This window comes from Eublepharis macularius, chromosome 1 (genome assembly GCF_028583425.1).
Source record: "Eublepharis macularius isolate TG4126 chromosome 1, MPM_Emac_v1.0, whole genome shotgun sequence".
Classification (NCBI taxonomy): domain Eukaryota; kingdom Metazoa; phylum Chordata; class Lepidosauria; order Squamata; family Eublepharidae; genus Eublepharis; species Eublepharis macularius.
This window is the reverse complement of record NC_072790.1, coordinates 37,485,386-37,510,953: the sequence shown is the minus strand read 5'-3', so window position 1 is coordinate 37,510,953 and position 25,568 is coordinate 37,485,386. Positions and strand designations below refer to the sequence as shown.

Here is a 25,568-nt window from a genome sequence, read left to right as displayed (position 1 = left end):
GATTTTTCGTGTGTGGAACAAAAAAATCCACCTCAAACGATTGATAAAGTGCATTGAAAGTGCATTATCCAATGTGTGTGGAATCAGCCCATGTGTGGAACAAAAAACCCACTTTCAAAGGATTGCTAAAGTGCATTATTCAACGTGTGTGGAAATGGCCTTTATTTCTATATAAAGCATTCTTCATTTTCCCCAGAAAGAGTATTTAACACTTATTTAAGTGATGCTCAGTTAAGAACCACCTTCCCTCTCCTTGATGGGGCGTAAGGATCTAAAGTTATGCTGACAAAGAGTAACTATTGGGTGTATGGATTATATATACACACTTGTCTTTGGTTTGCATAATCAGAATACTATTATGATGGACATGGGAATGAGCTGCTACCAGGCTATAGTTTATTGCAGGATATTGTCATCAAACATCTTAATACTACTCTCTTTTGTTCTTTGTGGAAAGGCAACAAACAACATCATGTACATGTACAAGTCTGCTTAATGTAAGCTTGTTAATACACTTAACCCTACTAAAATCAAGATGGTAAAACTATGATTGTCTCTACCAACTGGTTATTCTAACTAACTGTCAGTGTGGATTCTTTTCAAGGCTAAACTACAAATTGTCTGAATTTGTTACTTTTGTTTATTAGTTACATTGGTGATTCTTACATCGGAAAAGTGCATCTACAAGGAACGGGATCTTTGGAAACACCGCAAGGGTTGTCTCATAACAAACCAATTTTAGGCTTATGAAACAAAGAAGCTCGAGGAATTAAAATATAAACGTCATATATTCCAAGTGATTTTGTGAGCAAAGTGGTATTCCTGGAATTCTTAGAAGAGTCAGATGTGCAGGCAGAGCAATGGTTGACTCTTTATTCAGCAGATTACCAGCTCAGCTGCTGCAAAGAGGGATCCATGAAAGGCCAGCCATCCACTATGTTCAAGACAGTTCAAGTGACAAACTTTGCGTAGCAGGCTATGGAGCAGGCAGAAAAAAGATAAGGAAGCCGAAGTCCGAAGGTGTTCCGATAAATACGAAGGAAACCAAAGCCATGACCGTACAGAGGTCCTTTGCAGCAGTCACAAGTACCACAGCTAAAACAGGGAGAAAGTAAAAGGTGACACATCCTTTACATCAGTCCTGAAATAACTGCTGAGTCCCATTAGAAAGAAAGAGCAGTTTATTTTTTTTTAATTTACGTTAGAAGATGCTATTTTATTATCTAGTCTTTATATATCGTTGGAGGCAACAATCTGCTCACAGATGGGAACTTTATTGCCTTTCCTATTTCCCTAAATGCTGCCAACGAAGTTCAGTAGACTTTCAGGAACAGTGCTGGACACAGCGTGGAAATCTGCACTGGGACAGGGGATTCATCCCTCCTGCTCCTCCACTAGGAGAAATACTTTATTTCTCACATAAATGTATCATAGGATCCAACCTACAATTCCTAGTATGTAATGCTTTAGAGACTCCACATAAATTACTCCAGTAAACCTAATAACCACCCAAGATAAACCAGGAACATCCCCATATTGCTCATGTGATAGCTGAAACACAATGACTCCCTTGCCTAATGATTCTCCTAGTGCAGGGCTTAACAAATCCCAGATGCCAGGTCACCATGGTGCCTATAAATTTCTTTGGGGTGCCTAGGATTTATCAGTAGTGACTTTATTGTTGCATCTCTCTACAATCCTCAGTAGAAGTACAAAGCTTTTATCATTCCATATCAGAATATATTTTTCTTTGACATAAAAATGCATATGCATGTAGTTTTTGTTATTGTTTATATGTTAACTTTATACCATTCAGTGGTGGTAGATGAATTTATCTCTAAGCCAAAGCGACAGTTGCCTCGTGAGATCATTATTGACTTTTCATCTAAAAAGATTCGGGACACCATCCTATATAACTCATACAATGCGGATTTGGACTTTATGGGTTTGAAAGTCAAGATCTTGAAGGACGTTCCATTTCTAGTCCGGAAACGGCGTTTTAAATATAAAAAGTTTGCAGCTCTTCTGAGGGACCATGGAATAAAGTACAAATGGTTATTCCCGGAAGGAATATGGTTCAGATATAAAGATCAGGCCTATAAGATATTATCAGAAGATCAACTAAAGGATTTTGAGAATAAAAACCCAGAACTCTGCTGCACCGAGAACGAAGAAAAGGAGGAGCCGGAGGGGGGGGGGGGAGGAGGAGGAGAGCACCGCAACAGCGGTTGCACAGAGAGAATTGCGTCCGGGACCTAGAAGGGGGAGGAAAGTTTAATCAGAATTTGAAATGTTTATTCTCTGTATGATTAACCACTCCATCATTATTCTATGGAGCTATTTTTGTATTATGACAGTATGAAGGGAAACATTGAAGTGTAGTGTTTAGTGTTTGTAGTTCATTCCCCCCCCCTTTTCTTTTTCCACCCCCATTTGTCCCTTCCCTCTCCCCTTTCCTTGTGATAGTCTGGTGTAGTGTTTTGTAGTTATGAAAATAAAAAAATTTATAAAAAAAAAAAAAAAAGAATTTATCTCTAAGCCAGTTATATTCTGTACTAGCTCCAACACTCACTTAAATAGAGCTCTGGGGGGAGAAGTTAGGTTAGGGCTAGATAGGGATCATTTTGAGGGGGAACGCGCAGGAATGCAGTTCCGGCAGTCCCCCAAAGAGGTCACATCTCAGGTGGCCCCACCCACCTGACTCTCAGCCATTTTGGGCCTGTTTTGGCCTGGATTGGAGCAGAAACGGCCCGGCTTGGGCCTCTGACAGGTGGTGGATCACTCTCCCGCTCAGCAGCGGCCTGATCCTGACCATTTTAGGCCCCTTTTTGGCCATTTTCAGCCCCTTTTTGCCATTTTGGGCCCAATTTCGGCCTTGAATGGCCAGGACTGGGTCCAAAACAGCCAGGATAGGTCATGTCAGAGGTATGTGGCATATGCAAATCAGCTATGCTAATGACACACTTCCGGTGCTGTCAAGGGGCGTGGCACATGCTAATGAGTTCCCCCAGCTCTTTTTCTACGAAATGACCTCTGGGGCTAGAGATTAGATTTTTGTTGGGAGGACAGCCAGGGTTACCCCCTTATTTATATACCACATTTTAGGATTATGTTTAGGTAGCAATAATTTGAAAATATGGCAATTAAAATACAAACCCCTGAAGGCTGAAAAATGAGCCTGGTGCCTAATTTTGGGGGGATAGCTCCTAGAGCCAAAGAAATTTTTGTGTTAGAGTGTCAGACTTAAAATCGGAGAGACCTGGGTGAGAATCCCCAGTCTCTGCCATTGAAGCTCATGGGGTGACTTTGGGTAAGTCACTCTGTCAGTCAGCTTAACATAATTCATAGGTTTGTTGTGATGAGAAAAGAAGGAACAGTCTAGAAAGCTGTTTTGGGTTGCTAGTGGGGAGAAAAGTATGGTATAAATATCTAAATAAATACAATATCTTCTGTAGGTTACTGGGCTGATTTATGCAACAGCATGCAAAGCTTTGAAATTATTTGTTGTGTTTACCAGGTAGAATGAAAACAAATATTTTGGTCCTATAGCACACAAATCACAAAACATTTAGTATATTAAAAAACTACGTGTTGACGTTAGTATAAATCAGGGGGCTGGCAAGCAGCTTTAGTGGTCCAAGATCAACCTATTCATTGTTTCTGATAAGAGCTAAACTACATGAGATGGATTACTCAAGGATGCTCAAGTGAAGGGAGACAGGCTGATTCCGCACATGTTGGATAATGCACTTTCAATGCACTTTATCAATCGTTTGAGGTGGCTTTTTTGTTCCGCACACAAAAAAATCAGTTCCAAATGATCTATAAAGAGGTTTGGAAGTGCATTATCCAGCGTGTGCAGAATCAATGTTAGCTGGGAAGCTGAGTCTGGATTTCAACTCTCTCTACAGAGCTGGCAAAGACTGCTCCTCAAAGGGTTTGTTAATTTCACCGCTCTACAGAGCTGGCAAAGAACACTTCTCAGAAAGTTTGTTAATTTTGTTTTTGCCTCATGAAAAGCTGTCAATTGTTAACAAAACCTCTGAGAAGCAATCATTGTGGCTCTGTAGAGAGGTGAAATTAAACCCTCTGAGGAGCGATCTTTGCAGGCTCTTTAGAGAGAAGTGAAATTCAAACTACGCTTCCCAGCTAACATTGCATCTCCCTTCACCTGAGTAGCCTCATGTAATTCGTCTCGTCTAGCTTAGCTCTCAGTCATGACTTTTCCATGCAAGTGTTTTGGAAAAGGTCTTCTTTATGGTAAAAGGGTAAAATTAATGAGTTGTTGGGAACAAGACACACAATTGTGGACAAGAATAACTCGGTCTCCGTGAGTTAATTTGCAGACTGATTTGTATCACTCACATAAATCTGGTGCAATGTTTCAGGCAAGATGTATGTTGCAACTGCCAGATGCAGCTGTACAGTATTCTGAATTGTTGGTTATTAGAATACTAGATCATTGAGGCAAAGACACCTGCAATTCTGGTATAGCCTGAGATGATCACGCTACTAGAGGAGGTTTTATTGCACCTAAAAATTTCCTGAGTGATTGAGATAGAGACCTCTCTCTTACCTGTGCAAAAACTTTTGAATGTTCTCTGGAATCTCAGGGTACCTTTGCCTCAAGTTGTTTTGAACAAAACAAAGGGTAGCCATATCAGAGAGTCGTTGTGGCTGAAATCTGAATTCATTCCAGAAAAGGAGGTGCAGGAAGTTGTTCTCTACCTTCAAGCGTTTCAACTTGAGGCTCAAAAGCCCACAAGGCAAAGCATGCAGCAGATTGCCTTCTAAGATGAGAATCTTGAGGTTCCTGGAAACGAACAGGCCGACAGACAATTCACAAGTTATGTACACGCACGCATCTCTATTTATACATGCAGTTATACATGCTGTAGGGGTGGTTTCCATAAGGCAGGGGTCCATAAGTTTGTTGACTCTGAGGACACTCGGAATATTGAGAAAGGATATAAGACACCACCAAAAATGACTGCCATAGGAGGCAAGTGCTAAAAGCTGAAAGGTCCCAAGCTGTCTCCTACGATGAGGGCAGCCAGGACTTTTTTTCTGGGAAAAGAGGTGGTGGAACTCAGGACTGCACAATGACATCACTTTGGGTCAGCTGGAACAAGGGGGGAGGTTTTTTGGTGAAAATGGTGACATGGCTGGTGGCCCCGCCCCATGATCTCCAGTCAGAGGAGAGTTTAGAGTTTCTAACCCCCCTCTGTCTGGAGATCAAGGGGTGGAGCCACCGGCCATGTGATCATTTTCAAGAGGTGCCAGAACTGCATTCCACTGCATTCCCGCTGAAAAAAAGCCCTGAGGGCAGCTATTTCTGAATGAGTGCTCTCTGCAGATCCAAAGGTGGTGCAAAGCCAGGGCTTTTCCTCTTTTTTGGAGAAGAGGTGTTAATGGGAAAGAAACAAGGGGGCACCAGGAAATGTATCAGTGGGCATCATGGCATCCATGGGTGCCACATTGGGGATCACTGCTGTAATGGTTATTCTTAGTGCATTTTCATAGGAGTAAACATGGCAATCCAAGTCTGTGTATATTCCTACACTTTTCCAAGTCCACTGAAATCAATGGGGTTGGGGAGGCTGTAAATCCACTTCAGGATTGTTAAATCTGCTAGCGTGGGCTGTTTTTAAAAACTGCTTGCACAATTGTGCTCCAAAAGCAAGGACAAGTGGTAGAGAAGAGCTGCTGTGAAGAATGAAACAGTCCAGATTGTCATAGCCTGGATTGTGGGTTCCCTTCGCCTTTCTGATTACTCGGAGTTTTCCAAGAAGGGGGTGGGAGGAGGCTGTTCCAAGTTCAATCCCTGGCATCTTTAGCTAAAAAGTGTGCAAGGAAACACCTCTGCCAGAGAACATGGAGGACTGCAGTCTGTAGCCACATCACAGAATATCTTAATGCTCTTGGTCTTACTGCATAAAATTATTTTCTGCAGCTGGAGCATAAAAACAGGACATAAAAGTAGCAGAACAAAGGATGATTTAAGATGGTTATTTTCCACATTCCTTGCTTTACACAGGCTGTCAAGCAGTGCTCCAAACATGTACAAGTTCTAGATGTTCAAGGCATCCATGATACATGGCTAACAAGACACCCATAGAATGGCACCAGCAAACCCATAGATTTCCCAACTAAATATCAGGCAACGAAAATGCACAGATAATACCTTGTGTGCAATGGAATAAATATTTTTTTGAAAATCTGGTAGGGAACAAAAATGCAACAGTAGGCAAATTAAAATGTGATATACCTGGCATTGCTTATAGCATTTGAGATGTGTTCAATTTCATTATAGCCAGCATCAAGATATTCAAGATCGGGTAACGTAAACAACCTACAGAAGTAAGCATATGAAAGTCAGTGCATCATCTACTGTGGCTCAGTGGCAGAACACATGCTTCGTATGCAGAAGGTCACAAGTTCATTCCCTGGCATCTCCAGTTGAAAGGCTGAGGTGTTGCACGTGAAATTCTGTGATCCAAGAGCTTTTGCCAGTCAGAATAGAAAATACTGACCTTGATAGAGCAAGACTTTCTTGTCTAAGGCAACTTCATGAATTCACTGTCATATAGTCTAGCAAGCCTTAAATGGCCATGCTAAATAAAGAGAATACTTGCTGTGGACTTTTAATCTATAACTCAGTTAAAAAGATGGACACTTTCACATAATAATATAATAAGCATGGCCCAAGGTGTTCTAAAAAATGAAAAGATGGGAAGAATAAAGGACGGGAAAGGCTACACAGGTTCACAATATTCTTTCAAAACCTTGGGAGTTGGCCTCAAAAGAGCAAAGCAGTGGCCAAAAACTACAGGTTTGCTTTACATAAGGAACAGTGAGCACAGTTGTCTGTTTTGTATCAGTAGTAGGGAGGGTGTCTTTTAGAACTAACTCTTGGTCCAATCAAAATAGACTACAGCAGACAGAGGTGGAGGATCTGAGGCGACTGGATAGGGTCGCCTCAGAATCTGATCATTCTTTACGCAAGAGTACATTGCCCCCCATATTCCCTCCAAGGAACTCCAGTTTGGTGTAGTGGTTAAGAGCGGCGGGACTCTAATCTGGAGAACCGGGTTTGATTCCTCACTCTTCCACTTGAAGCCAGCTGGGTGACCTTGGGTCAGTCACAGCTTCTAGGAGTTCTCTCAGCCCCACCCACCTCACAGGATGTTTTGTTGTGGGGATAATAATGACATGCTTTGTAAGCCGCTCTGAGCGGGCATTAAGTTGTTCTGAAGGGCGTTATATAAATCAAATGTTGTTATTATTTTATCCTCACAAACTGTTGTGAGGTTCGGCTGAGAAAGAGTGGCTGGCCCCACAGCACCCAGAAAGCTTCCATGGCAGAGGAGGGCTTTGAAACCCAGATCCATCAGGCCTTAGCATGACATTCTAACCACTACACTACACTAGATCTCAAATTCTGATTCCATAGTCATAGTTGTTCTCGTTATACACACATACACACATGGAATCTAGTTCCTGATGTAAAACAGAATACCCCCCAAATCCTCTGCTTTTCTTTTAACCACATTCAATTCTTTGGGCACAGTTGGCTTATATATGTTGCAACCAGGGCTTTTTTTCTGGGAAAAGAGGTGGTGGAACTCAGTGGGTTGCTAGCACAGGGGGCAACTCTTGGCGGGAAGTAGTGCTCCTGGTATCACATGTGCGTGCGCAAAGTGCGCACACAATCCCAGGACCAATGACATCACTTTGGGTCAGCTGGAACAAGGGGGGAGTTTTCAAAAGTTTAAATCACCCTCGGCGAAAATGGTCATATGGCTGGTGGCCATGGACACAGCTAGGGCACAGCCAGCCCTGAACAAAAGTAGATTTTATGGGACAGTCAGTAACAATGGAAAAGTTGTCTCTAAGGAAAAAGCTTACTACTGATCTCCTCAATGAGCAGCCTTGGCAAGCTTCTAAGGAACCCCAGAGTTCTTCAGAACACAGCTGGAAAACTATGGATTGAAAGAGCGAACTAAACTGAAGTAAAACAACTTCTTACCAAATTCAGACAACTTTATCTTAAATGCTGTGGGTCCCAGCATTGGAAATAAGTGAATTACTTCAGAACAGAGCAGCAAAGTAAAATGTATTACCTTATAATGCTCAGAAAGCATAGGTTTTCCCCTTCCTAATTTATGTAATGACATCAAACAGATGACAATTATCAGCTGCCAGATTCATTCCAGAGCTCCTGCTTCTCCCTCTTACTCTTTACCTGACAATGTCACAATAACAGATACTTTAGAAATCTAGGTTTCAAAGGTAAAATTGGTTTGATAGTAGGATTCTTGACCATTCGAATAGGTATTATGATGGATGTTTATTCCAGTTTTATGTGGCAGGTAATAATAGGGTTGCCAGGCAACAGGCAGAAGAAGGGGAGGCAGGGACTTAAAATGGGGGAGGGCAGGCAATTGGCATGCCCAGCATGATGATGCCACCTGTGTCACAACCTGTAAGTGACATCATCATGCTGGGGGTGATGCTCTAGCATTCGCCCCAAACTCTATGGTTTAACCATAGAGTTTGGGGCAAATGCTAAAGCATCATCCAATGTGATGACATCACTTCCAGGTTGCACTAGAAGTGGTATCATCATGCCAGGGATGCCGATCACCTATCCCACATTTTGCTGCCATTTTCTTCCCTCTGCCCAGCTGAGCAGTGGCAAGTAGAGACATCAGGGGGCAGAAGGTCTGCCATAAACAATGGGCAATTAGGAAACCTAAGTAATATCCAAAAACATACTCAGAATGCATTCTTGTGAGTTACATAAGGTCCAAAACTAAACTGTCATTTTCACAATTTTCGTCAACAAAGGCAAGTGATTGTCATAAAAATCAGTGGTGGAAAGTGCTATCAAGTCATAACCAATATACAACAACTCCTGCTGGGATTTTCAAGGCAATAGACTAACAGAGGTGGTTTGCCATTGCTTGGCTCTGCTCAGCTACCCTTGTCTTCCTTGGAGGTCTCCCATCCAATTACTAACCAAGGCCAACGCTGCTTAGCTTCAAAGATCTGGCTATCCAGGTCAGGGTCATAAACATCAGTATAATGCTAAAATCCTAAGCTAAAATTCTAGTCTTATCACCACAATTTTATTCATTATATAAAAATATAGATTGGTGGGTTGTGGCCAGGGTATTTTCAATAGAAAAACTTTCCAGCAGGTTGATGCAGTGGTATTATAGTCCCCATTTTCAAGAAGGGCAGTAAATAGCAGCTGAAGAACAGCAGGCTAAAAAGCACTATGTAAGGTAATTCACAATGAACAGAAGGGGATGGCAAATGGTGACCATCTGGTAAGCATCTATTTTTCCGGAAAAATATTCACGACTCCCACCTTCTCATCTCTAGTTACATTAATGTGGGGCTAGTGTTTGGGAACTCTGGGGGTGGGGAATGACACACATTTATGTGGGAAAACATATGGTGTCACAGTCACGAAGGCAAAAAGATGATCAAAAGACGGGAGGCAAACCACAGGAGGTGGAATGTGGAAAGGGACAAGAAATAACAACTAACTGTACCAATATCTCCTGATACATTCCCCTGTTCAGAGATGGTGTCTGAAGAAGGGAGCTTTGGGTCTCAAGAGCCTACACCCTGAAAATCTTGTTGGTGCCACCGGACTCAAATCCTTCTGCATCTCCAGAGATATTTTCCCACAGATAGGGTATCCGAAGGATTCCTCATAATTCCTTCCTCGCTAACCAGGACTGGTAATATTATCAGCTTTGCTGTCCACACAGTAATACATTAGACATAAAAGGAAGGCAGTTTCTTCCCACAGAGTTTTGGACAGTTCCCATTCCGCTCTTTAAAATGGATGCCTGGACCTTTGCAGCAGAGGAGGCCTCCTTTGCCTCAAGTCTGTTACATGGGCCTTTTTATCTTCAGTAAACTTTCATCTCATTACCTCAATCACAGTTGTACACATAACACTGCCTTCCCTCAGCTGGTGACAAAAGCTAGCTTGGTGTAGTGGTTAGAGTACTGGTGTAGGAGCTGGGAGACCCAGGTAAAATTCCCCGCTTTGCCATGGAGACTCGCTTGATTACCTTGGTCCAGTCACAGTCTCCTAGCCTAACCTACATCACAGGGATGTTGTGAAGGTACAATAGAGGAAAGAAGAGTAATGTACACCAGCCCGAGCTCTCTGGCGAAAAAGCAGCATCAAAATGTACAAAATAAATAAGTTAACCCATTTGGTTGCTGAGTATACTCATCTAGTTTCTGAGATCTTCTCGTTGTGTACCACATGACACAAGAGAGTCACTTACCAACTAAAGCCTTTCGTTATTTTGAAACAAGGGATCAAAGGTTTGGTAAGCAAATCTGGCACCTATAATCTGAGTTTAACTGACTGACTCCAAACATTAATACTTCACAATATGTTGCTGCGAATTCAACCAGTGACTCTAAACTTTTTGTATCTTAGGTCCCATTCATCATCACTCTGTCAAAGATCCTGGGTCCCACCATGATAGAAACAAAAGTTCACTTTTTCTGAGAAGGATATTTGTATGGGCATTCTGTTATTATATTTATCATTTATGGTAAATTGTAAAAGCACAATGGGCCATCTCAGACAGGTTGGATCAGCAGGAAGCATCGCATCAAAGTCAACTGTTGGTGGGAAGGGGTAAGAGGGGGTTAGGGGGAAACACTGAGTGTCCAAGGTTATTACTAGCATGCCAAAAGGTCACAGATGGATAATCTGTGGTGGCAGGTAAGGTCAGCAAGAGCATGTCAAACTTGCAGGTGGATATTGGGAGAGATAGAGGGAGGGAGAATTCTTAGTAATTGTTATGCAAGATTTGAGTCCAGTGGCGCTTTAGAAACCAACAAGATTTTCAGGGTATAAGCTTTTGAGAGTCAGAGCACCCTTCTTCAGATACCAGGTATCTGAAGAAGGGAGCTCTGACTCTCAAAAGCTTATATTCTGAAAATCTTCTCTAAGGTGCTGCTGGACTCAAATCTTGGTGTTCTACTGCAGAACAGCACTGCTTCCAATGTAAAACTAGTAATTGTTATGAAAATCCTGCACCCCACATGGACTACTTCTGCATCCTACCAGTGGAACATGTTCTACTAGTTGAGAACTAAAATAAACTGACCTGTGTAAATCAATTATCCCTCTCTAGACTACGAGTTTCAGCTCTCTCTTATTATTTGAACAGCATCTTCTCTCTCCACATGCTCATTTTCACACCCATACACATGTGCAAAAAGGCAAGAGAGGAATCTGTGTTTGACTATCGCTGTTGCATCTTTCTCCCTGAATGCGTGGTCTGGGTAGAGATGGCAGCCTTTGTTAGTCACAGAGCTAAATTTATGACAAACTAAATAAGCTATATCTCAGGACCTGAGGTGACTCTATATACATAAAATTTACTAAAAGTACCATTTTTGGGCGAATGTGTTCACAAACACACAAAATTTCCTTATGTCAGGCCATTGGTCCACCGAGGTCAGTATTGTTTCCTCGGGCTGGCAGCAGCTCTCCAGATCTCTCAGGTCAAGGTCTTTCAAATCACCAACTACCTGATCCCTTTAGCAAAAGATCCTGGGTTTGAATTTATGGGTCCCCTTAAACCTGTCATAGCTTAGGACCTCACAGAAAACCCAGCCCTGTTGCTAGTATTGAACTCAGCGGGCTTTTCAGTCACTCATCCACTGAGCAACTACTCACTTCAGTCTCTTTTCCTATCCAACATTTATTTTAACCTTTAGGGATTGTCGTTTTACTTTCCTCATCTCTCTTCACACAAATCAATTGTTCTGATGATTTCCCTCCCCTTCCAACTGCTGGCTACTCTTTGTACAGTTAATTCAATATCTATTTACTTTATTTATACCCCACCTTTCTCCCCAATGGGGATCCAAAGTGGCCTACATAATTCTCCTCTCCTCCATTTTATCCCCACAACAACCAGGTAAGGTAGATTAGGCTGAGTATGCGTGACTGGTCAAGGACACCTAGCAAGTGTCCATGCCAGAGTGGAGATTGGAACCTGGTTCTCCCAGATCCTAGTCCGACACTCTAACCGATATACCATAACAACAATGCTGTTAATGGTCATATGTCCCCCTCAAGTGGGGGGAAGGCAGGAGCCCCTCCTCCCTCCATGCTGCAATGGTCCTGATTAGAATCAGGCCCTGCGTCTCAGGGCCAAGCTACAAGTGATGAATGACACAGGTTGGACCCCTGTCAGCTTCCTTCAAGTTTTGATGGGAAATGTAGGCATCCTGGTCTTGCAGCTTGGCTCTCCAACTGCTGTCCAATGGACTTTTCAACTGTCACTTGTCCAACATTCCACCCAGCTGCCTACATTTCCCATCAAAACTTGAGGGAAGCTGACAAGTGTCCAACCTGTGTCATTCATCACTTGTAGTTTGGCCCTCAATTAAAAGAGTTCACCAGTGCGAACTACCCCTCAGGAGAGAACGATATACAAATATAGAATAGCCAGCAGAGGCAGGGCACAGGGAACACACGGGTAGATGGATCCGGATGCTAACAAATCAAACCCAAACCCTAATTACAAACTGAAAGGTTAACAATAGTCAGTAAGATTCAGAAAATTTTGGATGAGGCCATTATTTTGGCACCGGGCTGGCTGGCTGAGTAAAGGGGGGGGGGGAGAAACAAAGTGTAAGCAGATATGTAACCGATAGGGATGTTCACCAGGGCCGTTTCCACACAGCTTACCTTATTCTGCAAAATAGCGAAATCTCGCGAGAAGATGCTGTTATCGTGCGAGATGCGATAACAGCGTCTTCTCGCGAGATTTCGCGCGAGATTGTGCTATTTTGCAGAATAAGGTAAGCCGTGTGGAAACGGCCCAGTTGGCAGAACGATACAGATATTGCCCCAAAGATGATTGTGAGCCAAAAGGCTATTCTTGTCCTCCCACCCCTTTCTATATAGGCAGCCTGTTTCCCCTACGCAGTAGCACATGTATGCTCAATTTTGTTTCAGATTAAAAAATTAAAAAAAGTAATTGGCACACTTCATATTATAGTTTTCTCCCACCGCCACCTTTCTGGCAACCGGTCAGGGATTAAAATCCTTGCATGTGTGGGGTGGGTAGGAGTTGGTTGAGAACCCTACCTGTGTGTGAACATAAGCATGCATTTCCACTCTCACAGACAATTCACTAATTAAAACCACTACTGTACCAAGATGGGAGTTCAGTCAGCAGATTGAAGGATACGACCAAGGATTTAAGACACTTCATTTTCTTGATATCTTCTGGAATGAATTTGATTGGGTTGTTTCGGAGCTTTAAGGCTTGCAAGTTTTTAATATCACACACCTGTGGGGGAAAACAAATGTGGGGAATGTTGTAAAATATGTTATGACGATATATTATGGCAGGTCCTTCTACAGCTTTATTAACTTCATGAATGAATTCATACATCTGACAAATTGAGCTCTGACTCAGGGAAATTTACATTGGAATAAATTCTGTTAGTCTCTAAACTGCCACTGGCTTCATGTTTTATTTTAAAGTTACAATTAGAGGCCCACTATTCGGTTCTGGAAATGGAGGAGAGGGATGAGATCTGGGTCAGGGTCTGTGTTGTAGGGAATCAGAAATAGTGTGGTGGCTAGAGAGCTGGGAGGGTAGGCCTGGATACAATTTCCCACTCTGCCATAAAGCCATGCTGGATGGTCATACTTTGAGCCAGTCTAATTTACCTCATAGGGATGTTGTGAAGACAAAGTGAAGGAACATACGGTTTCCCAAGCGCCTGTGAATGAGGGCATAATAAAAAATGGGATAGACATTCTTCAGCTGTGATAGTACCTTTGTCACCGCTATTCTGGAGAGCAGGAAGAAAGGAAACAATGCTAGGATTGCTGGCCATTTCAAATTCACATTGTTCACTGAGGGAAAGAGCCCTGGCTAGAGCAACCCAGAGTAGCCCTTGCTTTCCCACTCCCAATTTCTGTGGCAGTGGATAAATTCAAATTCCTGCATTCACATAATCACACATACCTCTAGAGGTCTCTTTTTATCCCTGACCTAAGTTTCTTCAAGGGGGAGGGGGGATAATGGCTCTTGGGGAAGTGATGCAGGGCAAAAGGCTTAAGACCCCTCTTCCCACAGGCCGTGGCCCTGTTCCAAATTAAACCTCATGCACTTGAGAATTAAGAATCAACATGGAACTCCCAGTACCTGTTTGATTGACTAGATCTTGAAAGAGGCTGATTCCGCATAGCTTACCTGAAGCCGGAACGTTGCGGGACATTGCGGAACATGCTAGCAAAAACGCGAATGATCGTGTTTTCTCGCGCGATTTTTGCACAATGTCGCGCAAAACTCGCGCGAGAAAACGCGATCTTCCGCATTTTTGCCAGCATGTTCCGCAATGTCCTGGCTTCAGGTAAGCCATGCGGAATCGGCCAGAGTGTGCCACGTAGCTAGGCCCAAAGACTGACCTTGTATTCATTTCCATAGGAAGAGGCACAAGTTATGAAAATGAAGTACTGTTATGTAGTATATAGACTGGAATATTGCACAGACCTGACATCCATTGTAGGATTTAGACTATCCATCAAATTCCTAAAATTCCCATAACTAGAGCCCTTTTCAGCTCCTTGTATATGCTACACGTGATGTTCTCAATAATGAGTTCAATAGCAACTGCTACGTGTGGTCAAAAGCCCTGACTTCCTGTGGGTACTTGTTCATGCCTAATGCAGAAAATGGTGATTGCACATATTTGAGAAGATTGCATGTAGCGTGTTCTACATGAGGGAAGAGTGCCAAAAATATAATGACTGAACAGGGCTTCTATGCGTGTTACATCTATCATGTACGTGCTGGTTTGATGTAGCATTTTTAAAAAATAAATTCCGGTTGCAGGGGAAAGCTGAAGAAAGGCAAGCCAATGATTGTGAAAGGCTGTCAATGAAAATTGCTGCAAATTGCTGAAGGGAGTCACCATAAGAACATGTAACAGTGGCAATGTATAGCTATTAATTTTTGTTTCTAATATGTAGGTATGTGTTCATTTAGGACATTTTTATGCTGCCTTTTCAGAGGACCTGAAGCGGCTTACAAAGCAAATCATGGAAAAAACATTAACCATAAAAATGGTTAAAAAATCACAAGACCCGAGCATTAAACCCCCAGCCAGAGCATATAAACAGCACAAAGCATTTACCATCTTAAAAATAAGTGTAAGCAAAACAGTAGGCATGTACTCACCTCCGTTGGGAAGAAGTGTAAGTTATTAAATGACAAATTAAGGTACAATAAAAAGTCGGCCACTGATGAGAGGTCTGGAAGTCTAGGCAGAAAATATGCCTAAATAAACAAAAATACATTCAATTAATATTTCTAATAAATTAATGGTAATAAGGAGCAGATCTGTTGGGGAAGGGAGGGGGGAATATGAAAATCTGTGCAGCGAAGATGCCTTACTGAACCCATTCCTTTAATATATTAACACTATATTGAGATAGTTGCTGGATTCTTATTTTCAGGGACCAAAATACAGGGGACATTGGATTGGACCCAGTGATAAGGCAGCAGAAGGCACTGATGGATGCAAATCCTTTCTGATGCCCCCGCCCCCCCCCAGGGTTATGGGCTCTGTGGGAAGATGGCACTTGGGAGAGGAAAGGGGATGAAATTGCCCAGTTCTTTTGAGGGTGCAGTGCCACTAATCAAAGGCGGAGGAGCTGGAATGGTGATTTTGGTCCCTTCCCTCTCTTTAGGGCAGCCCCTGACCCACATGACTATTAGGGCCAAACTAGACACGACACTTTACACAAGTTCCCGAAGAGGATTGGCAGCTATATTGTAGCTGCACGTCCCTGGTGATAAGATCATATAAAATTGGTGCAAGGGCCTAATTCAGATCAGGGCTGCAGCGAGAGGGAAGAAGAGGCTCCTTACCTGTCCCCCCATGCCAGTTTCCAAAGCCAAAATGGCCTGGAGACAGTTATTTGACTTATTGCGTGGCTGCACATACACTAAATGCTTACACATGCAGCCCTTTGAAAGGGCAAATAACACCACTACCTCCAGTGTCATTTTGGGTCAGGAAAACTGTTCAGGAGAAAAGGTAGGAGTCCCTCATCCTCCCATGCCATGGCCTATCTAGAAATGGGACTCCCGTGGCTCTGTTAAGCACAGTTCCTATCAGGGGCTTCCACCTGGCATATGGCTGCAAGTTTCCCATGGTGATCATGTGACGAACTTCACATTGAGTTTTGTCCTGATTCCAAGAAGGTTCCACTATCCTGAGAATTAACTATCTCGTGGCTGGAATGGAGTACAGGAAGGAGGTGAACAAGAGAAAGATCTGCAGTTCTTGTGCCCATAGATCACTGGCCCCAAGGCATAGTGGATACACAATGGAAATCCCATTTTAGGCCCCCGTAAGCTCTTTGATTAGGAAAAAAATGGCTTGTGGAAATCAGGTTGCTAGTATGACAGGTGATTGTGGAGGGAAACACATACACAGGGCTGGCCCAAGGGCTTTTGATGCCCCAGTAGGATTGCCAGGCCAAGCCTGGCAACATGGTTGAGGGAGCAGGGACATGGGGGCATGTAGGTTTTACCATAGAGTTTCTGGTGATTCCTAGATTACCCATTGTTACTTCCAGGTTGTACTCAGAAATGACATACCAGCACAGAAGCCGGCAGTGTTTTTCTCAGGCAACAATGGTGATTAATGGGGGCAATCGTATGCTCTAGGAAAACTATACCCTAGGCAAACAATTCGCCCTACATACATATATCTAATGAAACATCAACTGGCTCATTCCAATGGCTGCAATCCAAAGCATGCTTATCTGGGAGTCAATCCCACTGATCATTGTAGGATTGAGCAGGCACAGTAGACATGCATAGGAAGACCAACAGTTCATCTCCCTCTGTGCCCTGTACAGTGGACCGCTGGTACTGCCTGTGGCGCCCCCTCCCAGCTCTGGTGCCCTACGTGATCACCTAGGTTTGCCATGGATGCACCAGCCCTGTGCATGCATACACACGCACTCAAGCACAAACACGTCCTTTTAGTGCAAGTACCTTAAGACTAAGCCCAAGATTTTTATGTATCAGGCAACAGTAAACTGCCATTTCAGCCTTGGTCAACAATTCCCTTTCCTCGTCCTCTGGGCTTAATTGATACCTGCACCCGGCACCAGAGACAAGAGATAGATTGTCACTGTCAAACGGCATGTCTGTAATAAACATAAAATGAATAGTTAAGCAAAAAGGCTAGCTGCATCACTAAAATGAAATAACACAGATGACAGCAATGAACATTTGTGCAATGTAACAGGATAAAGGGCTGGCTCCTCGGATAAATGGCTGGATCTGTTCCAGCAGCAGAGGCATTTTCCTCTGCTGCGGCAGTCGTCCCTGGATGCTGTCACTCAGAAGTGGACGGGGCTTCAGGGGAAAGGTCCTGCCACCTGAGGGAAGTGCCTCTACCAGCAAAATGGGTTTCTGTTACTCAACACATACCTGGGCTGACTAAAGTGATTGTCCTGTAGCTCACTCACAGTGCTCCGCCAGCTTTTTGTGTACTATCAGAATTAATTGTTAAGCTTTACCTCTGACGCTACCTTTTACGTAGCACAGTACGGGCTAGCACTCAGATTTACAGGCACTTGTTCAAAAAGGTTCATGGCCTCATAAGCCTGTTAATTAACTTCTGACTGAAAGTGCAATCTATAGATTCTGGAAAGCTGCCCAAAAGTGTCCTTGGGCCCAAATCAATGACAGCTTTTTAGAATGAAAGACCGTTCCTTTAATCCACGTTGGAGTTCCTTCCCCTCCATGGGTTCTTGAGAATTAATGAGATGCAAAAGCAATAATATTCTTAATCCAACAAAGGGAACGAGATTTGGCCATTTGCTTTCATTCAAAGATCTGTAAGTGCTCCAGGCCTTATATTTCATCAATTTCATCTGAATCACTAAACCTATGAGTAATGTGGAATCCAGCTAAAAAAATTTGCTTACCACCAACCCTGCTAGGAGAAGGGGAGGAGGGGCTTTTTCATATCTGATTTGACATTGGAGGCCGTGACTGGATGGTTGAAGCAGAGTGGGCTCGAGTTGAATCCTATGAAGATGGAGGTCCTGCACCTGGGCCGTGGGCTCAATTTTACTCAGGGTCCAGAATCCTTAAGACCACGCATGACATTCAAGAGATGCAATGACTTTGTAACATGTAGCTTTGAAGTTACCTGGGGAGCTTTTGAGACCCAGTGTGATTCTGGATGCGAGTCCCTATCCTACCCCCAGGGGTCATTTCGTAGAAAAAGAGCTGAAGGAACTCATTGGCACAACTCATTAGCATATGCCATGCCCTTTGCCATCACCGGAAGTGTGTCATTGGCATAACTGATTTGCATATGCCACACCCTCTGACCTCACCTACTCTGGCTGTTTTGGACCCAATCCTGGCCGTTCAGGGCTGAAATTGGGCCCAAAATGGCAAAAAGGGGCTGAAAATGGCTGAAAAGGGGGCCAAAAGGGTCAGAATTGGGCCACCGCTGAGCGGGAGAGTGATCCACCACCCATAAGAGGCCTGATCCTGGCCATTTTGGGACCAATCCTGGCTGTTTTAGGCTCAATCCTGGCCATTTTGGCCCAATTCGGGCCAAAGTGGAGCCAAAAATGGCCAAAAATCAGGTGGGTGTGGCCACCTGACAAGTGACCTCTTTGGAGAACTACCGGAACTGCGTTCCTGCATGTTCCTCCTCAAAATAAGCCCTGCCTACCCCACCCCTTCGGCTTTGAGTCCATCCTTGTTTCGCTGTGACCCAGGAAAGCTCAGCAAACAGTCAGGTGTCTCACTGTTTTCCAAGCCTTTCCAAAGTCAGCATGAAGGATGGGAGAATGCTTGCCATTCTCCAGTCTCTGGCTTTAACCAAAATATAAAATGTGTTCACAAGTCATAAGCACATTTTGGCATTCCTGGTCTTAACAGACTGTCTTTGCACCATAGATTTGATCCAATGATTCTCTTTAATAGGGCTGCCAGTTCCAGGTTGGGAAATTCCTGGAGATTTGTGAGCAGAATCTGGGAAGGTCAGGATTTGGGGAGGGGAGTTACCTCAGCTGGGAATAAAGTCGTAGCGTCCACCCTCCAAAGCAGCCATTTTCTCTAGGGGATATCTGTTATCTGTTGGAATTTGAGGAGAACTGCAGACCTCACCTGGAGGTTGGCCACCCTACTCTTCCTTTGTTGGCTGTTCATTTGAAGGGTGTCTTTCTCCCTCCGGATAAAACAAGAGTCCAAAGACAGACTAACAACATTTATTCCATGATGAGTTTTTGTGGAGAGGGAAAGCAGCTAGGGTATAGCTTGATCTAATCAGATCTCAGAAGCCGAGCAGGTTCAGTACTTGGATGGATGACCACCGAGGAAGACTCTGCAGAGGAAGGCACTGGCCTTGAAAGCCCCTTGCTGGGGTCTCCGTAAGTCAATTACGACTTGACGGCATATACACACACACACACATACACTTTTGTTAGTCAAACTGCACACTTCATCAGATACATGAAGTGTTGTACCTTCATAAGGCTCATTAATTTATACTACAGGCTGCCAGAAACAGCCTTTGAAGGCTGTGTATTGGGGCGGGGGTGGGTGGGACATGTAACAAGCAGAGGCCAGTTTAAAACCAAATAACGTAGATCGCTTCCAACTGTGGATTCACACAAAAATTGATATAAGAAAGCACAGCATGCATTATGAAAACCAGATCCAAAACTTTATAAACTGGCCTCTCTTTGTAATGCCTCCTGCCTCCTTGTTTTTCTGTTGTTTGCAAACCATCAATATAAATTAATTGGCCTTGCGGGCGTACATTCCAGTGCATCTGATGAAGTGAGCTCTGACTCTAGAAGAAACATCGTCAGTCTCTGAAGCACTATTGGACTTCTATTTTACTTTGTTGCTACCCTTTGGAACTTTCTCCTTCAGAGGAGTGGATCCATCCGTATATCTTTTGTGTAGGCTCAGATTTGAGGATTTACATAGCTGCTGGCAGAATAGGCTGGTATATTCATACCCAAATTAAATTTATATATATATGTCAGTTATCTAGAAATGGGACAAAGCAGAGTGTATATTGGAGATTCTCTTATGGTGCATAAGCATTTTGAATGAATGGTCACTTACTCTGTTCAACTGGTCTTGAATTTGTCCTGTCTGAGCTTGTTATTGGTTATATACAATTATAAAGTTTACTAGAAGAATTGTTTGTTCAGTATAATAAACAGGGCTTTTTTTCAGCTGGAACACGGTGGAACGGAGTTCCGGAACCTCTTGAAAATGGTCACATGGCTGGTGGCCCCGCCCCCTGATCTCCAGACAGAGGGGAGTTTAGATTGCCCTGCACGGAAGGCAATCTAAACTCCCCTCTGTCTGGAGATCAGGGGGCGGGGCCACCAGCCATGTGACCATTTTCTCCGAGGGCAACCCACTGAGTTCCACCACCTCTTTTCCCAGAAAAAAAAGCCCTTATAATAAATATGACTTTATAAAATATACCTTAATTTGCTCCAGGCTAGTTAAAGAAACGAGTTACATGGCCTTAGACTTTCCTTAATTGTTTTTCTAGTTAGTTTTCACAGCTTTTTGCTTTGATCTTGTGGCAAAATAAATTTGTAACATATACAGCTACATTGTTTGCAGTGGTTGGAAAATGTATATGCGTTTTGACTGAGAGCCAAGCTACAAGTGACGAATGACACAGGTTGGACACTTGTCAGCTTCCCTCAAGTTTTGATGGGAAATGTAGGCATCCTGGTCTTGCAGCTGTAATGGAGAGCCAAGCTGTAAAACCAGGACGCCTACATTTCCCATCAAAACTTGAGGTAAGCTGACAAGCGTCCAACCTATGTCAGGCGTCACTTGTAGCTTGGCTCAGAGAGGAAATCAGGATGCTGTCTGAAAGTTAACTGTGAATGCTTACAGTCCCTCACTATGGTCTATTGACTGCAAGAACATTTTCCTGTCACAGATTTTTTTTACACTATTTTATGTGGATGGGAACATCACTGGAACTTTTAGGTCTATGATAACAACTGATTTGCTTTCTCAAAATGAGAAGTATAACCTTCTTTTTACCTGAGCAAGTCACCATCCTCTTTTTTCTTTTTTCCCATTCGACATGGTGGAATGGTAATTTTTTTTTTGCATCTTTTTCTGAGATTTCAGCTGTCTCGGAAGTTACTAAGGCCTGCTCCAGAAACTTTTCTAAAAAATATAATGAGCTAGATTAGAATGGATCCAGTTCAAATACAAGAGAAATGTACTCAGATAATAGAAGACCCTTAGGATGCAGGTTTGCTAGTTTAGGCTTTTAAAGTTAGCTATTTTGAATTTAGAGCACGTAGTAGGAAATATGTCAGAGTTACACCCTTCTAAGTCTCTTGAAGTCAATAGGCCTAGAAAAGTGTAATACTGTTTAGGATTGCACTATAAATCTCTAACCTAAATCAAAGTTAAACACTTTCTTTTTTTACAGTCCATACTTAATTATTACATCAAGCTATGAAAACATTAATTCATAATTAAACAGAGCCCTTGTAGGACTTAGAAGAATACACTCGTATTTTTTCTCAAAAAAATGTGTAACATTTATCCCACTTTAGAACATTGTACACGATATATTGCTAATTTAATAATGAGTTAACTCTGCTTGTTGGTGGTAACAAGTGGCATTAGAGCATTAATTATATAGATAAAACACAAATTGTAGTTTATTTAAAAATACTGATCCTTTTCTTTCTCCTAGGATAGCCTGGTTTAATCCTAGTCAGGGGTCATTTCGTAGAAAAAGAGCTGGAGGAACTCTTTAGCATAACTCATTAGCACAACTCATTAGCATATGCCACACCCCTTGACATCACCAGAAGTGTGTCATTAGCATGACTGATTTGCAGATGCCACACCCCCTAACATCACCTATCCTGGCTGTTTTGGACCTAATCCTAGCTACTCAGGGCCAAAACTGGGCCCAAAATGGCTGAGAGTCAGGTGGGCAGAGCCACCTGACATGTGACCTCTTTGGGGAACTACTGGAACTGCGTACCTGTGCGTTCCCCCTCGAAATGAGCCCTGATCATAGTTTAGAATCCCAGTTACTGGGAAACAAGCCCAAATTTGTTGAGGCACCCAAATGTGTATGCCACAACAAATTAGAGTTAGATCTAGTGTTGTGTAATGGTTAGAGCAGTGATCTCCAATCTGGCACCCACGGGCGCCATGTTCCCACAGATATCTTTCCTGATGCCCACCTCATTCTTTCCCAAAACAACATGGTGCAATGGTTGGACTAGGATCTGGGAGGGCCAGGTTGAAATACCCACTTTGCCACGCAAGTTCACGGAATGACCTTGGGCCAGTCACACACTCGCAGCCTAACTTAGGGTCATTGTGAGGATAAAACGGAGAACAATGTAAGCTGCTTTGGGTCCCTGTCGGTGTCGGGGAAAGGATGGGGTATAAATAAATTAAATAAACCAAAGCAAAGGGGAGGAGAAGGTATTTCAAAAGCTCCCAGGAAGACCTTTCTGCAGAGAGCACCCATTTGGAAATAGCTGCTCTCATCACAGAAGAAAACTTGGCTTGGGACCTCCCAATATTTTGCAATTGCCTCCTACGCCAGCCATTTTGGTTGGTGTTCGTTACTCTCTCTCAAAATTCCCAAAGGGCTCAATAAGGTTAGGATCCCAAGATTAGAGTGGTGAACTAGAACTGCGGAGACTCAAGTTCAACTTCTCACTCATCCAAGAAGTTACTTGGGTGAGATGGAGCCAATCCCCTCTCCCCATCCTTACCTCTCATCACACTGGGGTACTGAGAAGATAAAATGGAGAACAGGTAGGCTTACCAGGTGGCTGATGGTGGCAGGCAAACTCCTGGCAATTTGCCTCTCTGCCCGCCAATCACCAGCGATTGCTGGGAGGAGGCAAACCACCTGAAGATTGCCGCCATCAGCAGGCAGCCTGGGCAAATGGAGGCACACGTGTTCCTGTGCTCCATGCGATGCCACCACTTCTGGTTACACCAGAAATGACGGCATTGCGCCAGGACTGAAGTGAAACAATTTAAAGAAGCAGAAGATAAATGCATAGCATAAGGCAACCCGGGAACTTTATAACTGTCCTATGTGATACCTAATTGCATTTGACTGTCAGGTATTCTTGTTGCAGCAAATGGGAAACCCGCCGCTGGAAGTAGTATTCTATTGACTTCCACTTGGCCGCTCCTCTGTAATTCCTGTATCAGCTGGCGACTACATACTTCATAGTTAAGATGAGAAATCATTGGCTTTTTATATCCAGATTTTGCACGTTGTGAACCACGAGAGACCTCTGCAGTAAAACCTTTCAGGATAAAATCTGATGTTAAAAACAACCGGCGAAACTTCAGTGCAGGAAGTTTCAGTCGCAAGGGAATGCGGCGTTTATGCAACGGAAAGCTGGGAGGCCCGCTAGACTGCAGAGGAATAACAACGTTTTTCTTAATACTGTCTAGATGGAGATAGCTTGGTTCCGGGCTTGGCAACTGGGAGCCAGAACCATAGTCCAAATTGCTTGGTGTATAACCAATGGAGTCAGGCAAAGACAAAAGAACTTGATGGCTCTTCGCAGATATTGGAAGTTGGACATCCGTGGCTCTACTGTCTCCAGGAATGTCTTTGGATTCTTTATCTTCATCATCATCCCCTGGATGTATGGCAGAAGTAATCAAGACAAGACACATAAAAAAGCAAATGTAGGCTATCAATATATAATAACTATCAATATATAATAACAATATATAATATCTCTTCATACACTGTCCCCAACAACATGCAATACAACAATTAACTTGACCTTTTAAGAAGAGTGAATCGGTTTGTACATTCCATAGATATAGATATAGATATAGATACAGATGCTCATTTGCAATTCCAAATCAAGTAGAAATCAAGGTGGAAACATATGATAGAAATGCATATCAATTTATATAAAGTAAGTTTTTGAGGAATGATGTAAAGGAAAAATGGGAAGATGTCTTGACAAATAGAGTGGGAAAGATGCATGTGAAAAGAACTGTGCAGGTTTTGGAAAGAGGATAGCAAGTAACAAGAAGAAACGGGTGAGATAAAGGAAGATGGGGTGGTGGAGGGACAAAGCAGGCAGACAGACTTGGAAGGCAGCAGGACTACAAAGAAGTTACCCGGGGGGGAAACTTGTCCTGCATTTCTCCCACTCCACATGCTGTCAGTAGATAATATAGCAAATTTAAGTACATAGAAACAAGCCCCGTGGTGCAGAGTGGTAAGCTGCAGTTCTGCAGCCTAAGCTCTGATCATGACCTGAGTTCGATCCTGGTGGAAGCTGGGTTCAAGTAGCCTCCAACAAAGATCTTAATCCCCGTAATTAATACAATACACATTAACTTTCTCTTAACAAACGTTAATGATTCTACTGAAGTGCAAGTGCAAACAAGTATGTGCAAGTACAAAAATATATTTCACCACATCATCTTTACAGGAAATAAGCAGGTAAATACAAATTCATAAACTTTTTTCACATCTCATTGTAACCAGAGCTAATTTAAAGAGATAGTACACTTAATACTGACGGCTATAGTTCAATCCTAAATAAACAATGATATAGGGTATACAAAATTCAATACGTACACAATGGTACATACAAAAGACCCACAGTTCATATACAATTCCAGAGAGGGGTGGTGGAGGTGAATTATACTCTTCCTCTGCAGGGCCGGATCTAGGGTTGCCAGCACCCAGGGCAACACAAGCCCGGCCTCCCCGCACATGCTCCCAGAGCTGCGTGATGACGTTACTTCCATGACGTCATTACGCAGGGTTGGGTGCGCCACCCGTGTGACAAGTCAGCTGCCCCGGCGCACAGTGCGCTGCCAAGCCGGCGGCAGCAGCGCAAGTGGCTGAGCAGAGGGCTGGGAGGCTACTCGCGCCATTCGCCTGCTTGTGCCATTCACTGAAGGGGCAGCCAGCTTGCCACACGCTCCTTGTCCTGCATGCATGGCAAGCCAGCCGCCCCATCAGTGGGGCAGGCGAATGGCGTGGGCGGCCTCCCAACCCTCTGCTGTACCGCCCGCGCTGCTGCCGCCAGCTCCTGCGTGCTCCTGGTGGCTGGCAGTGTTGGAATATATGTGTGTTGCAAGGTCTGAGATTCAGTCATTATGGGGTTAATGTGTTTACTTACCATGCTATTGTTTAGATTGACCTGGAAGGGGAACCTGGCTCCAAGCCAATAATCTGCAAGCCCGGGAAACTTGAGAGTGTTTGTAAACTGTTATTGGTCAACAGGTCAGGTGACTTTCTTTTCAGGGTCAAGAAGAAGAAGGAAGAAGAAGATTCTCCATTCTGTTATCCCAGCTTTTTGTTGTAAACAGTAGTGAAAAATGTAGCTCCAGATATTTGTTACTTTGTAGGCAATCCTGTGACCCTTTTCCTTTAGAAGTAAATGTTTTTTAAAAGCTAAACTCGTGTGCTGACTCTCTATT

The 25,568-nt window shown here is 43.3% G+C and overlaps 1 protein-coding gene across 1 annotated transcript in view; it reads right to left on the bottom strand.

Annotated features, from left to right (window-relative positions):
• Positions 1–608: 608 nt before the first annotated feature.
• LRRC63 (leucine rich repeat containing 63) overlaps positions 609–25,568 on the bottom strand; it is a 39,777-nt gene continuing 14,817 nt past the window's right edge. Inside the window, exons 3-10 of the mRNA XM_054990278.1 lie at positions 23,204–23,755; positions 21,150–21,278; positions 17,088–17,242; positions 15,258–15,356; positions 13,219–13,355; positions 6,269–6,352; positions 4,577–4,813; positions 609–1,095 (exon numbers count right to left, since the gene is read on the bottom strand). Of these exons, the coding sequence (XP_054846253.1) occupies positions 951–1,095; positions 4,577–4,813; positions 6,269–6,352; positions 13,219–13,355; positions 15,258–15,356; positions 17,088–17,242; positions 21,150–21,278; positions 23,204–23,755 (1,538 nt within the window). The 3' untranslated portion in view covers positions 609–950. The remainder of the gene's footprint in view (positions 1,096–4,576; positions 4,814–6,268; positions 6,353–13,218; positions 13,356–15,257; positions 15,357–17,087; positions 17,243–21,149; positions 21,279–23,203; positions 23,756–25,568) is intronic.